General features: G+C 41.3%; 1 protein-coding gene across 6 annotated transcripts in view; it reads right to left on the bottom strand.

Annotated features, from left to right (window-relative positions):
• Positions 1-15030, bottom strand: part of kmt2a (lysine (K)-specific methyltransferase 2A) — a 46572-nt gene that overhangs the window by 13338 nt on the left and 18204 nt on the right. For 3 of the 6 annotated variants that reach the window (XM_042486338.1, XM_042486339.1, XM_042486342.1), the window contains exons 5-23: positions 13557-13785; positions 12745-13442; positions 11853-11926; positions 11491-11727; positions 11212-11358; positions 9480-9581; positions 9046-9166; positions 8723-8836; positions 7191-7375; positions 6702-6878; positions 6142-6252; positions 4874-4947; positions 1536-1750; positions 1352-1446; positions 1134-1271; positions 885-1043; positions 645-756; positions 477-555; positions 166-326 (exon numbers count right to left, since the gene is read on the bottom strand). In XM_042486338.1, coding sequence (XP_042342272.1) covers positions 166-326; positions 477-555; positions 645-756; positions 885-1043; positions 1134-1271; positions 1352-1446; positions 1536-1750; positions 4874-4947; positions 6142-6252; positions 6702-6878; positions 7191-7375; positions 8723-8836; positions 9046-9166; positions 9480-9581; positions 11212-11358; positions 11491-11727; positions 11853-11926; positions 12745-13442; positions 13557-13785 — 3228 coding nt within the window. The remainder of the gene's footprint in view (positions 1-165; positions 327-476; positions 556-644; positions 757-884; positions 1044-1133; positions 1272-1351; positions 1447-1535; positions 1751-4873; positions 4948-6141; positions 6253-6701; positions 6879-7190; positions 7376-8722; positions 8837-9045; positions 9167-9479; positions 9582-11211; positions 11359-11490; positions 11728-11852; positions 11927-12744; positions 13443-13556; positions 13786-15030) is intronic. The other 3 variants (XM_042486341.1, XM_042486344.1, XM_042486343.1) reach the window with 2 other exon arrangements.

The following is a 15030-nucleotide window of genomic DNA, read 5'->3' as shown; positions in this document are numbered from 1 at the left end:
TTTAAAGACTCTGCTTTGCAACTGGCAGAAAAACATACTGCTGTCAATAAAAGGAATTCAGAAGCTCAGACGTTCTTGATTCGCATCCCTCGAATGAATGGTATAACACATTGAAACCTGAACTACAAAAAATCACGATTATGTATAGTGATGCATGTAGGTTACCTGCTATGGTGGGTGGGCTGTGGGCTATCGTGCGATTATCCTCCGGAGCCATCATGTTTTTTAGGTCAGACTCTATCACTGGTGGGTGACAAACAAGGATCCTACAGGTGTACACACAGCGCTTTCGAGCATCCAAAGTACTCCAGTACATCCTTGAACACCTGCAGAGAGGAAAGAATTAATTCAGTCTGCATTTTTAAATTTCCTCCAGCAATCAGATGTACTTTAATTGAAGAGAGAATGGTAATGATGGCACTAAAAATAACAAGACAAGTCTTTTTAGATAAATGAAACGGTATTTAAAAACTTACTGGTATCCTACAGGGAAGAGTTTGCGTTTGCAGTCTGAGAGTTCAGTCAGTATCCCCAAACAATCAATGGTCATGGAGCCTGAAATGATGACATTTAAATCAGCAAACAGGACACACTGGGAGTCAGTCAAAGAGAAGGACGTTTAGCCACCACCAACATTGACCTACCTATCATCATGTGGACATTTTCAGGCTCCAATCCTGCCAGCCACTTCCTCCTGAGACTAATGCCCTCCAGGTCCACCAGGATCCTGCGGGTCACCTCAAACCCAGAAACCACCTGAAGAAAAAATACACAAACACAGAAAAGGTGAGGAGAAAAAAAAGAACCATCTTCCTTCAAGGTAGCTGCCATCTAAATGTATTAATAACCTTTAGATTTTATAGTAAGTAATGATTTTTTCTTACCTCTCCCTTGATGAGGTCCCTGTGCTTTGGACAATAGACTTTCTTGTCCTCCAGGAAGACGCAGTGGCACTGGCGAGCGCACATGAAGTGGTAGTTGCTTTTGCAAGAGGTGAGGCCACAGCCAACTGTGGCCCCTGGCTTTTGACACTTTTCACAGCGCTGAATACAAAGGACAACAGGTTGTAAATGTCTGTCCGATAATTAAACAATGACAATAGAGGGGGAACCTGTGAAGGACAAGTGTCTTACCAGCTGTTTTCCCCTGAGAACAGCCATGTGAACATTCTTCAGAGAGCCGTCGTCGTCTTCAAACACCTCGGCAGACCACAGGGCGCAGTTCACATGAGTCCACTCGTTCTGACCGATGTACAACAGCCTGCCACCCTCCTGAAACAAACAGGCATATTAGACAGGCAACACAAAGTGATTCTTATGTGTGTTAGTGTCAGAGCAGATTCTGAACTCACATTTGTGTTCTCGTCCCCATACTTCAGACAGAGAACACACTGCCTGTTGTCACTAACTCCTGGCGGAGGAGGGAGCTCTGGGCTGTCTTCACGATCTGAAGAGAAGAATTTAGATGAAAACCAGTGAGTGACAAGATGTGCATGACAGTGTTTGTACATACAGCATATTTACCGTTTGCCTTACCAGGTAGGAGTGGAGGTGGTGGTGGCAGAGATGGAGGGAGAGGGGGAGAGGAGGCTGGAGAATCTGGTTCCCCTGGGGTTTTGGGCCGAGGAGCTGGGATGATCTTTTTCATGAGGTGGGGGAGCTCAGCGCGGGAAAGCTCCTGTCTCTCCTGCCACTGGGCATAGTTGTGGTCCAGGGACGGAGGCAGCACAGCATTCGGGAGTAGCCCACTGCTGGAGAACAACGGCATCCACAGACAGGCACTATTAACTTACGTCCTTTCAGGACCAACGATGATTGAGTGAAATGTGAAGTTGTGATTCCCTTATTGCCTGTTATAAACAACAGTACAATCCCAGAGAACTTCAAAATAAACACGAAAGTCATTATTTGGGTTTACAACTTCATTGAAGCCTAAGGGCATGAGAAAGACTCCAAGAACACAATTCAGGGTCAAGTCTGCGTGATGGGGATTTACACATGACAATGATCATCTGCAAAACTCGAGATTAATCGATAGGCAGCTTCCATGACAAAGAAAGGAGTTTTCCCTAAATATAAAAAGTAAAAATTCAGTCTTGCTTTGTGTTTTTTAATCTTGACAAGGTGGCTGAAAATATTTATATTCATGTTTATTCACCTAAAAATCAAATGCTACTGCTCCACCCACTCCTTTATCGTGTGTCAAGTCAAGCCACTTTTATTTATAAAGCCCATTATCACAAATCAGAGTTTGCCTCAGAGGGCTTTACAGCATACGTCATCCCTCTGACATTCGACCCTCACATCGACTTGTAAGTATGGAAGACTCTAATAACCATACATGTGATGTTTACATTTTCTTGACAGAAGTGTAGAAAAAAAGTTTTAAAATAAAAAAAAGCCTAAATTGATATAAAATAGGCTGATGTCTTCATGTGAGAAAATGTTTTCTCTAACACCACTCATGCGCAAGCTCTTTGATTTGTTAGCATAGAAAATACCCCTACATGCAGTCACCAACAAAAAGGAGTATGCAAGCAGTAATAAATAATTGCAAGGAGCAATGCCAAGTTATATAAAATACATATTTTCCCTCTTACTTGAAGTGCTATTTATTAAGCTAGATTGTTTTTGTGTGAGTTGTCTAGTGTTGGAGATAATGGCTGTGGAGATGTCTGCCTTCTCTCATATTTAATGGAACAAGATGGAAGCTACTGCCAGCTCACCTAGAACCACCAAGCTAGCAAACATCACAGCGCAGCTAAAGGGGATGATATTAATGGTTACATCTCACACTGTCACAAGCACGAGCCTTTCGTCTATGAGTTAATGCATGCTCCCTTCTGTACAGAGATACAGCTGGCAGGCGTTCAGCAGAAAAAAATGTTCCATCATGAAACTGCTCACAGCAAGGTCTGTAGATTATCTTGAGTAACCGGGTCATGATTTCTGGAAAGAGACATTGCTGTCAGTGTATTTTTTTTGCCGCTTTGAGCAACACAAGCTGAGTGCCACCTAGTTCCATTATACTGGATAAAAGGCAGACAACTCTACAGCCGATACTTCAACGCTCGCCAACTCACACCAAAACAATCTTGACTGAGAAACAGCATTACAGGTAAGAGAAAAAAATATTCATTTTTGGTTTTTGAGTGAACTGGACCTTTAAGGTTTGGCTAAGTCAAGCAAGGCTGGATAACTGATGTGATGTGAAGTCTCGTATATAATAAGACAGCAGAGCCATCTAAATCCAGTGATGGCCACAGGATCCACTGGATGGATCATTGGTTTCCTGGGATGAAGCACTGATTCATAACGCAACAGTCCAAACTGACAAGTAAACCATAATGAGACCACAAATATGTATCAAAGAGCCTTTGAATGAAATGTGACACTGTTACGGTTTGCCTCCCACAATGCCTGGAGGACAGGCAGAGTAAATGGTCTGGGAAAGCCGATATCTAAATTTAAGTAAGCTGGTGACTGAAAGAGTTTGTGAATGAGTGAGTGAGAAAGTGTGAATGAGTGTGTGTGCGCGTATGTGTGTGTGTAGGAAAACTTCCAATATGCAGAGCAGTAAACATACCATTCATATACAAAGTAGAGCACCACAAAACAGGGGCTATAAGCTTTGAGTTATTGCTTGTAATGATGTCAAATGATCTGTAAACAGCATCAATTATTCAATATGATAATTTCATTATTCATTATTGATGTAAAGGCAAATGCACTAATAAGTAGTGCTGCTGTCCTCCATGGATAGGTTTGAGGTAAGTGTTCACATGCTTATACAGACAAAGAACTAACTACAACTTCATTAATCATGTATTTTCAAGTATTTACATAAAAATATAGATGTTGACTTTTCAGTCCATGTTATAATAATCACATGAATCAGTACTTCTGTGAGAGAAGGCCTCCAGTCATTTATTACCCACTTACATCCGTCACTCAGCTGCTCACTGGGCTCATTAAATCAGAGAAACTGAAATCAATGTCATTACTGCACCTTAAAACTTAACTGGTACCTTTAATCACAGTCACTGTCCTCAGATAAGGCATTTTGAAAGAACCTCATTGATCCACTCATGAATGTCTCAAGCTGTTGAGAGAGTCCTCTTCAGTTTTTTTATGTTATGGCTGAGAGAGTGTTTTAGTTGTGATTCCCAAAACTGAACATCAAACAGATTTGCTCACCACTTAAAAAGATAAAGTGACAAACTAAAATTCTGATCCTCCCTCTTGGCTGTTATTTTCACTCTTTTTACTTCGAGGCTGTTGTTACAGTCAGCCCACACATTTTTATAAATATTAGTTTGCTGCTCTCCTCATATATACAGATGATGGTACAGCCTGTCCCAGAGAAACCACATCTTACTCTTCATTTCAATAATTATAGACCTGAAGTTCTTGAAATCTGCAGTTCTTCACCAAGCTCCTTTGGACGGGTTCACATTACAGGAGTATTAAATTCGAATTTTCTTCTCTGTCATTATGAACGTAACTCGCACTACAAGTTTGGAAAATAACAGCACATCACACACTTCTCAGTACCACTAACATTGAAAGCAGTGCCTGTTAGGGGTCTTAAAAAAATCTCTTTGTGACTTTCCTCATATCAGTTTGAGCTCACATTTTAACTTTTTGTCTAGTACTTTTGCCTGATTTTATGGCTTTACTTTCCATTGCTTTATAATACCACAATTTTTTTGTGCAAAATTGCTACAGGAAGTACAAAAAAATCTACATAAAACATTAAATAGTTACATCATAACATTGTGAAAATAATCTTAAACCAAAAGCACAAGTTTACGTGTTACTCAGAGCAGCTGGATTATGTACAGTGAACTGACTACGGTGTGATGGATACTCACTTGGCGGAGACTTTTTGCCTTTCCCAGAGCCTGGACTCTTTCACTTTGAACCACGGGAAGATTCGGTCCATTTGCTGAAACAGAAAACATTTGATATAAAGCACCTGCACAGAGCTACATTTGGGGCAAGATTTTGGTTAATTACACTGTTGACCACAATACTGAACCATAGTGTCTACAGGTATCCGATACCTTTCATGCTTTTTAAGACCTTTTCACGATTATTTCTAATCAAATTATTTTTTTATCCAAGAATTGCAGGTAAGTATAAAGTTCCAACTATATATGCAGCATCGTGCAGAGGTAGATGTAGGAACAGGGTTACTAGAGTGAGTCAGGTTAATCTACATTTTGCCATCAGTTAAGTGCAAGTACAAAGTAAAAAGACATTATAGGCTCAGTTGTAGGTTTAAGGTTTTGTAACATCAGGTATGTTGACTTTTATGCAGAAGAACTAGCCTAATTTTGACAAAAAGAAGGCCTCACAAATTTACATTTCAGACTATTCAGTAACTTTAAGGGCCTAATATTTAAAAATTGAATTAAGGACTTTTTTATATTTTTTAAAGACCTGTGGACACCCTGTTAACCTATGCCTACAACAGGAACACCCTAATCAAAATTAAAATTAAATTTTATTTCAACATGTCAAAAAGAAAAATGAGAAATGATTATACAAACAAGCCGACCGACCAAAAAATTAATATTTACACATGATTAAAAACAAAGCAAAAATAAATTGTAACACACGACGACTTGGTTTACATATTCAGAAAGGAGTAAGAAGAGGTACAAACTTATTTCATCCCACCCCTTCTACGTAAGTTATTGAACATTAATTAAGCAGCTTCATTATCAATTTAACCCCTATACTCTAATTAATTTATGCATCATATATGCATACACCCACATACCCGACTCCAGTTTTACTCCACAACTTTTCCTGCTGATACGAACACTGTAAGTCTTTTAATTAAATTTTCAGCTGAAATTATAACTCCCCTTTCAATCACTGAACAGCTTTTGAATATTTCATAGTAGTAGGTTATGAGCATGTGTGTGATTATGTGTGAAACTGCAAAGAATATGACATTGTGTAACTTGAGAAACAGCACTTAAACTGACTGATATGACCCAAAAGTGCACAACTGTCCTAATGTCATTGGAATTTAAGAATTTCAGTGGAATCTATGAATACTTGTGAGCTGTACTGTTATTTTGTTGTTTTCAGTGGTGCTGAGAAGACGGAGTCGATTTATGGATCTTACCCGAATGAAGAAAGACTTGACCATGCTGTTGGCTTTCCTGCTTTCTGGCTGGCCACCGTCACTGTTAATGGCGGTCTGAATTATTCGTGTGATGTCATCACTGAACTCCAGCTGGGAGAGAAATGAAGAGCAGACACGCAGATGCAGAGAGTGATTGTTAAAACAGTGAAGTGATGATGAACACTGGTGGAAAGGTCACTGCAGTAGATGTCTGTGTTAATTTACCATTGTACAAGACAGGCCTGACCGCAAGACCAGGACACGTATTGAAATTTACTATTAAAAACGCTTTAAAGCTGTGACTCTTATAAATACAGACTGCTCTGCGAGAGCTTGTGATGACATCTGAATGAACCTTTATTATTCCAAATCATAAGGCAAAAAGATTTTCTCATGTTCGGGAAAACATTGTCAGCCTGCATAGATCCCTTCTATTCTCTAATAAATGTACAATAAACATACACACATATGGTATACAACACACTTTAATGGTCTTTTGAAACTGCCGGCTCCAGTTTGTCACAACAGCAGAGACACTGCTCGAAAGATAACGTACTTACCACTGATTTGTAGCGACCCTGATCCATCTTTTTCTCAACAGACTCCAGGTCTGGAGGGGAGTCACTGGGAGGTGTGGGGGTGACTTCTGTCAGGACTGGAGGATCTGGGCCCTCCGGTGAACGACGAGATGGAAGACTCTCCTCTGTTTCTGGATTCAGCTCTGGAGGCTTCACCGCCTGTCCCAAAGCCAGAGATTTACGCTGAGTAAAGATCTCACTGTTATGTTTATTTTAGCTGTGGTTGGAGCTTCAGCTGTTTGTAACTGAATATGTCTGTGTACCCATCAGTGTTTACTCTATATCCATGAGTGCAGCAATATAATAAGGTCAAGTACACCACTAGTAAAGGAATGAATACAAATCTATGTATACTATAATTTCAAATACAGCAATTTGAACTGAAACCACAGAAGAAGAAGCAGCAGTGTGTGTGTGTGTGTGTGTGTGTGTGTGTGTGTGTGTGTGTGTGTGTGTGTGTGTGTGTCTAACCTGTCTGTAACGTAGCAGGTGTGAGGATGTGCGTGAGTTAAGCAGTGCAGTAAGGACATGGCGGACGCATCCCTGAAGCTCTTTCTCCAACGCCGTCCTCCATTCAGCCGGATGGCGCTCCGTACATTTGGTACACGTGTAGGCAACACTCTCTGGCAGCTTTGATAGCAGTTCGTACATTTCGTCTGGGGGACAGCGAAAAAAATGACAGGTCATTATTGCTCCCATTATTAGGTCTTTCAGCATCTCATCAGCATGACAGCACTCACAGGATGGCCTGTCAGTCAGCCCCACACACACACACACACACACACACACACACACACACACACACACATATACACAGGCGCGTGCACGTGCGCGCACTGACAACTGACAAGACAAGTGAAGCGCAACAAGTACTGCTGCATACTAAACACTTCACTCTGCATGTGAAGAATAAGCAGTAAACTTTTATTTTAGACTATGTCAACACAAATTCAATTTAAAATATGATTTTTTTGAAAACGAGGTCCATTCACACAGTGGAACGGTGTTTTAGCACCATTTCAGAAAAATAACTGTCAATCCTAACACACTGGAGAAACACATATCACATGCCGGTGTTAACATGGAGCATATTGTTTACACTGCAGCTGGTTGTTTCATTGAAGGAAATGTTATGGAGGAAGAACAGCACTGGCTAACTGAGATTTACCGTAGACAAGGTTTCCGGAAAAGTGTCACATGATACAGGTGTGACAAACCACTGTTAACGGCCAAAATACACAGACACAGGGACACAGACGCGCTGCGACATGTTTGCTGCGGCATGCGAGGCGCAGCGGAGCACGTCCGTCATAATCAACCAAAGCTACTACACTGACCAAGGAAGCCACATTTTTACTTTGCTTGTCTTTTTTTTTTCTCTTTGAGAGGCTCTGCGGCCGTCCAACAGGTGAGAGCTACATAGAACTGTGTGAAAAAGAGTATCTGTTGAAAAAACTAAAAAATGCATATCTCACTGTTCAAAATCCTGCATAACCAACAGCATTATGAGGGCGATCACACCGAGACGGGCGCTCCTCTCTTGCTGCTATGCAACTTAATTTTGGGCGGTTTTGGGCACGCATAAAAGCTAAAATATTCTCAACTAGTCCACTCAAGGCATGAATTCACACCACTCGTCAATGTCACTTTTGGCAAAGCCCACGCAGTCCTGCTCCCAAGGTGCTCCCAGCTGTCTTTCCGGATACGCTTCCAAGGCGTTTTTGGGGTGGTTGCACCTGGCACTATTGCCCCCTGTTACTTGGCAAAACTCGATATGTAGCAGCCACACGCTGCAAAGATATAGTCTGTGTAGCTCATAAAAAACCCTATTCTGTACAGACTAAAAAGCAATCCACAATTATTTTCAAATTAAAAGGCATTTGGCAGCGTTTTCAAAAGTCTACATTTTAGGGTTTCGGAAATGCTGGCGTGGTGTGGACTTCAGATGTAAACGTAGCAAATAATGTATTTTAAAAGCAATTATTGGTGATGTAGCTACTGACCTGTCAGATTCTCACACTTGGCATGAACCCAATGGTTGCAGCGGCCACACTCCATCATCTTGCTGTCGTAGTCGTCATCGTCATAGCACTTATCACACAGTGGGCAGAAGTTTCCTGAGTGAGAAGAAGGTGACAGGTATGGCAAGTTTAGACCATTCAAATGTTATTATTCTAATGACCAGTATCTGCTTGAAGTTACTTATGAAGTCTTCCAAAGTCAGATTCTTAAGAAATCCTTCTTGTTTAGTCTCAGGAAGAACACCAGTATGTGTACTGACTCCTCAACAGTGAACAGAATTTTGGATTGCACGTTTGTCACTCACCTTTAGCAAAGAGTTTGGCACAGTCATGACACATGGAAAAGTCATGTGACCACTGGGCATCCCAGGACTTCCCAGGTTTAGTGGCTCCACAACTTTTACAACGCACACACTTGGTGCACACCTGAAAACACAAAAACAAGGTGGTGACTGCATGGCAGAAACTCGCAGGCAGTTGTGTAAAGAGCAGGAATGGTGTGAGAGTGTCACTATGAGAGGAGTAAAATGTTTTCATAGACACGGCCTGTGAGAGGGTCCCATTACTGTAAGTAACACTGTTGTGAGAGTCCGTAAAAATGTGTGAACAAAAGGAGAGGTTTGTGAAAAATGTGTGAGCGTAATGTTAAAGTTTGGTCAGACACCGGTGAAACTGTTAGAGTTACATTAAGGTGAGAGGGAAAAGAGGAGTCTAAAGGAGGAGTGGTGTGTGTCCATACCCAGACTCGCTTCTTCTTGGTGGGTCTGGTAGGGTGGTTGGGACCCAGGCACTCCGGGTGATAGCTGTTACGGCACTTATTGCACTCTAGCAGCTGCTGCTGCTACAGTGACAGAGGACAAAAGTAGCCAAATTAGTAATATTCACCCCAGCCATCTAGCATTATTTTGAAATGCATGAATGAACAAATTAGATTCAACATTATAATGTTTTCTAGAGGGTGAGAGAATCTAAAATTTTCTGCAAAGGTTTAACTACTGTGCAAAACCTGGTTTATTAACTGCTACATTCATCGTGGGCTTTATAAACCATGGACCATCATTAACAATGGCATTACCATGTAGCTATAATGTGAGCTGCATAGAACTTGGCAGGGTTTGTAGACAGCCACTTAGTGACAACTGTAGTAAAGTTTTTGCTTTTGGCTTTGGGTCGTCACAATTAACTTTATAATTAGAGTTTTTCCGCTGCCTCCAATACTGCCTAAAATCCTGCATTCCAACGACACATCAAATTCCACAAAGAGCCCAAAAGCAACAACGATAACCAACAAAAATGTTAGATTTATGGTTCTGGATGGCCAACTCATCACTCGTCGAAAACATGGGATTTCGCTTTTCGCTGCTTAATGGATCGGAACAGTATTTGGTATCGATTTATTTGGAATTTCAGAACATCTCTGTTTATAAGACACAGCTGTTTTTTCCAGTTGCAAACCAAGAGCCATTTATGCATACCAAAATTAAATATCCACAGACAAGTGAACAATTGTTTCATGAGACTTTCTATTTCTCTGCATAAAAAGATATATTAAAGGTATCTTGTGAAGTTTTTGACGACTAGTAGAGATACAGAGCAAGATTTTTGTGTAAGTGTGGCTCCCTGATTTGTTTGTTTTTGTCCACCTGCACGAGGGTGCACTTGCATCTGCATGTAGATAAATATTTCTGCCAATGGTTTCACACTATTCCACTGATTAACAGGTGGTGGTAACGCGGCAACACAGGATTACAACAACAAACGCAGGGAGGAAGAAGACTGCTTTCAAGTACAACATGGATGTAAACAATACAGGACAATCCTGCATTGTTGGTTTGCAAGAAAACTCCACAGGACACTTTAAAGTACGATTTTTAAGATCATCTAGCACAGATTTTGCATGATATTATGTATGTACAGCAGTTTGAAATTCCAGAAGTCTCACCAGAAGCTGAGATTTCAGGCTCTTAGCGCCACACTCTGCTGAGGAATCAGAGCATCAGAGACTTGCTGCTGTTGAGGCAGTTCTTTGGTCGCAGATGAAAGCCAATCAAAGTAAAAGTGATGTAATGCCCTTTAGAAAATATCTATTTCTAGTTTCTTAGCATTCAGATCATCTGCAGACGTGTTGGTGTTTAAAGACCAATAACCAACAAATCTAAAAAACGATTAACATGCACCAACAGGACAAACAATCCAACGGGAAGTTGATTATGTTACTTAGACCAAACATGTTTATGAAAATCCTAAAGTGACAACCATACAAGACTCGCCCAATGCACATTTTACACAGGACTTGAGATAAATAATAAACTCATGGCGTGAATCCAGGAAGCTGATTAAGAGCTGTCTGTTGGCAAAGCTAACAGGCTTCTTTCTAGGGAAGATTCTCCAGCCTTTACACACTGTCACTCCACACTGAGCTTCTTTTGTGTGCAGCTTTAAAATGAACAGAACTGTTCTGAATGGCTTACTTTGGTTTTCTGGTGCTGGCGTCCACAGGCCTGGCAGAACCTGCATCGTCGACAACACCAGTTCTCAAACTGCTCCTGGAGAGGGCGCTCCGACTCCCCCAGGCAAAAGAGATGGAACGGTTCACAGCATACCTGACAGAAGACAAACTACGAAGAGACGTAACAAACACAGGGGAGAAAGACAGAGACTGTTAGAATATAGGTTTAATGACTGCTCTGACAAAAGGACAACAAATTAAAAGGCAAACAAGTTTTAAAGACAATGACTATTTTTATTACCTCAACATTTCCACTGCTTGCACATAAGAAGCAGAGCACCCGGGGCGTGACAGGCACAGAGGTGAGCAGGCTGAGGCCGCCAGCCTCCCACACCTTCTCCACATCATGGTCCCTCTTGAAATCCACTCTGATACGATGCACTCCGTCGCAGGGCGCTCTGGGCTTCGCCTGGCCCCTAGTCGAGGGAGTGCTTAGCCAGTTTAAAGTACTGCTGCTGGGGGGTTTAGTGGTCAGCGGCTTCTCATGTTAAGCAGACAAGAGGAGAGCGACAGAGGAGGGTGAATATCAGAAATTACACATGATCTACAAGTTTTGATGTGAATTATGTGAGAAAACGTAACTGGATAATGACTACTTCTTACCTTGTCTTTTGGTCTCTGTTTAGGAGACGGAGGAACAGAGCGAGAAGTTGGCTTCTTCAACTGTTTTGATTCACCTATGAAAAAGAGACAGAACGAACGACACATTTAGACTGAAAGTAAATAAAGAGGATTAAAGCTGTGAGGACTGCAGATTATAACCAGCTGAAAGTTCTCCTGGTTTGAATTCCTTCAGTGTTTATTGTTCAGGAGGTTTTTGCACAAAGAATTATCTGCAGGTCTCCTCTTCTCAAAAGCAAACAGACAATGATTTAAACCAGTAGAAATACTAAATAAAGCCGTTTCATGTCACAATTTAATGTGCTGTTTGGCATATCGCAGATGGTCCGCTAGCCCAGCACTTGCTAATGTGCGCTCTCCTTTTTTCTCTCATAACTTAAGATCCGAATGCTCAGGATGTTTTCACCAGGAGCTGAATTTTCAGAGCTGAGAGTATTATCAGAACTCTCTTCTTCTCCAAAACAAACCAACCCTGTGATTTAAACTGATAAATATGCCAAATAAAGTAGTTTAATGCAAAAATAGATCAGTGTTTTTCCGACAGGCTTGTCATAAAGGGGATACTAACTACACTGGCCGAGGCGAAAACGTGAATGGCGCCTTTTAGTCTTTGGTCTGTCTGTTCTGAACTACAGTAGAAACATGTTGGTGTAACATAGTAATCTCTGAAGATGAAAACCTGCTCCCTATGTAGACATAAACAGCTCATTCTAAGGTAACGAAAACACAGTCATTCTTACTGTCAGGTGATTATACACTTCAGGAAATATACTAATTGTATTATATTCCGTTTCTACCAATTGATCCCCCTAAATCCTACACACTGGACCTTTCCAACTTTGATAGATTGCAAAAAGTGTGACCAGTTGTTTACCTGTATCTGAAAGAGTTGTGGTTGCGCTCGGCTGTTGCGATGAGTGCTGCTGGGGCTTCTTCTTGGGCTCGCTCAGAGGAATCTTGGGTGAAGCATCTTTTTTTGAAGGCGCCTGACTTGTAAGAGGCCGTTGCAGCTGTTGTGATGGTTGATGTGATTGCGTAGACTGGGAGGGGGAATTTTGGGCTGAAGATGACGGGGAAGAAGACGATGACGACGAAGACGATGATGAAGTGGAAGAGGACGAGGACGAGGACGAGGAGGAAGAGGTTGGTACAGACTGCTGTGGTTTGTGTCCTTTCTTACTGGTGACGCTGCTTGAGACTGAGAGCTGTTTGGCGTCTGGTGACGGGGCTGGAGACTGAGTCTGGGCTGTGACTGTGCTGGGTGCCTGAGGGGGTTCAACCGGGGCAGGGGAAGATGCGAGGGCTGGAGATGATTGCTTCGATGAAGGCTGCTGTCTGGACTTCTCCTCCGCCAACTTGAGTGGAGGAGTTTCGCTCTTTTTGCGGGGAGGCTCCTCCTTCGGTGGTGCAGGAGTAGTTTTAGGGACAGACTCTAAAATCGGTCCTTTTACCGGATTGAGACCCTCCTTCTTCTCAGACAACTTGTTCTTTTTCTTGTCTTTCTTGCCTTTGCCTTGCTTCTGAAGAAACATTTTTGAGGGCATCCACTGCAAGTTCTGACACTTCCTCATCCTGTTGACAAAATTCAAACTTTAATTTCTTAAAAATGTAATTAAAGTGAATTTGTTATTCAAGACCTACTTGAGAATAAAACAATCATTGTGAAAAACATCAACCAAGACTCACTTGCAGCATTGTTTTTTAATGTTTCGTCCTCCAAACTTAGGCTTATCGAGACAGTTGGTACAGACACCACAATCTTCTGGAACTTGGCAGCCTGAGCACTGACCACAGCGTCGTGACCGACGTCCCTTCTTAGGAGGAGCTTCTTGCACGGCCTTTTGCCGTGTCTCCCGTGGCTTTATGGGAGGGGACTGAGGCTCTGCCTCCTCTGAACCTGCTACTGATGACTTGTCTGTAGGAAGAGGTGGATTACAAATACCGATTACTGAGACACAATAGTACAGGATTTACTTAACTCACCAGAGTTTAAGAAACTAAACCGTTTTTGGGCCCGGTCAGAAAAAGCACAGCAAATAAATGCTTTGCACATTGTTGCCCCTCAAGAAAAAATGATTCAGATAATAATGTAAACATTGAGTTAAGGCCCATTATATATGACATGTATTGCCTAAATTATTGCACTTTAGACTCTAAGCATCTTTTCTATGATATACTGCTTCTGTTGACTAATCAACAGTTTAAGATTTGGCTTATTCTTAATTAAGATAGTCAAAAACTGCTTTGTTTATCTCAGCTGTGAACAGCAGTAGTTCATTGCTAGCATTTCAGCAGAAAAATAAAACTTCCATTTAAAACATATTTTAATGCATCCACATTTTCACAAATACCTAGGGCTATAAATAACTATTACTTTTACTGTTGATTAATCTGCAAATTCTTTTCAGGATTACAGATTAATGGTTAATTGGCTTGTTTAGTTGATAAAATTGTTAAAAATGCTCATTATAATTTCCCAGCTAAAGCCTGAAGTGACGTCTTCAAAATGCTTCTTTTATCCAACAAACACTCCCAAACTATCAAACATTTACTACATCATACATCATTTCATAAATGACAAAAAAAACAGCAAATTCTTACATTTAAGAAGCCAGAGCCAGCAAATACTGCACATTTTGCTGATTTTCAAAATTGTTGGTGATTAATTTTCTAACTAATCATTGCAGCTCTAAAAAAAATATAATGTGAAATGTCCAGGAACTTGTCTGTAAGATGTGTCACAGATGTCTTCAGAGTAAATGAACAGGCAAACATGGGAATGGTGTAACTGAGCTATTGATATGTCACTGACATCATCGTCATCCTCAACCTTACAACATTTCACATGTTCCAACATGGCATGAAAGCAGTCAGAATAACAGGAACAGGGCAGCCAAACTCTGCTCGTTCCATTGCCACTTCACTGTGTACTTGTGCTCTCATTGATGACTGGATTTCTCTGCTGTTGTGGTTGGTCTGTCCCCACTGCATGCAGCAGAAATTTTGCAGGACTCACACAGATGTTGCGTAACAAATACAAAACGCTAAGTTTAGTCGATCAGATTGCTTTACACTGAATCGTTAAGCACACCAACCTACCGTATACACCTAATATCTACAGTATGTGGTGTACAGTGGTGCTAACTAAGCCCCCACTCAG

Source organism: Plectropomus leopardus, chromosome 5, assembly GCF_008729295.1.
Source record: "Plectropomus leopardus isolate mb chromosome 5, YSFRI_Pleo_2.0, whole genome shotgun sequence".
Taxonomy (NCBI): Eukaryota; Metazoa; Chordata; class Actinopteri; order Perciformes; family Serranidae; genus Plectropomus; species Plectropomus leopardus.
This window is presented reverse-complemented; position numbering and strand designations above follow the sequence as displayed.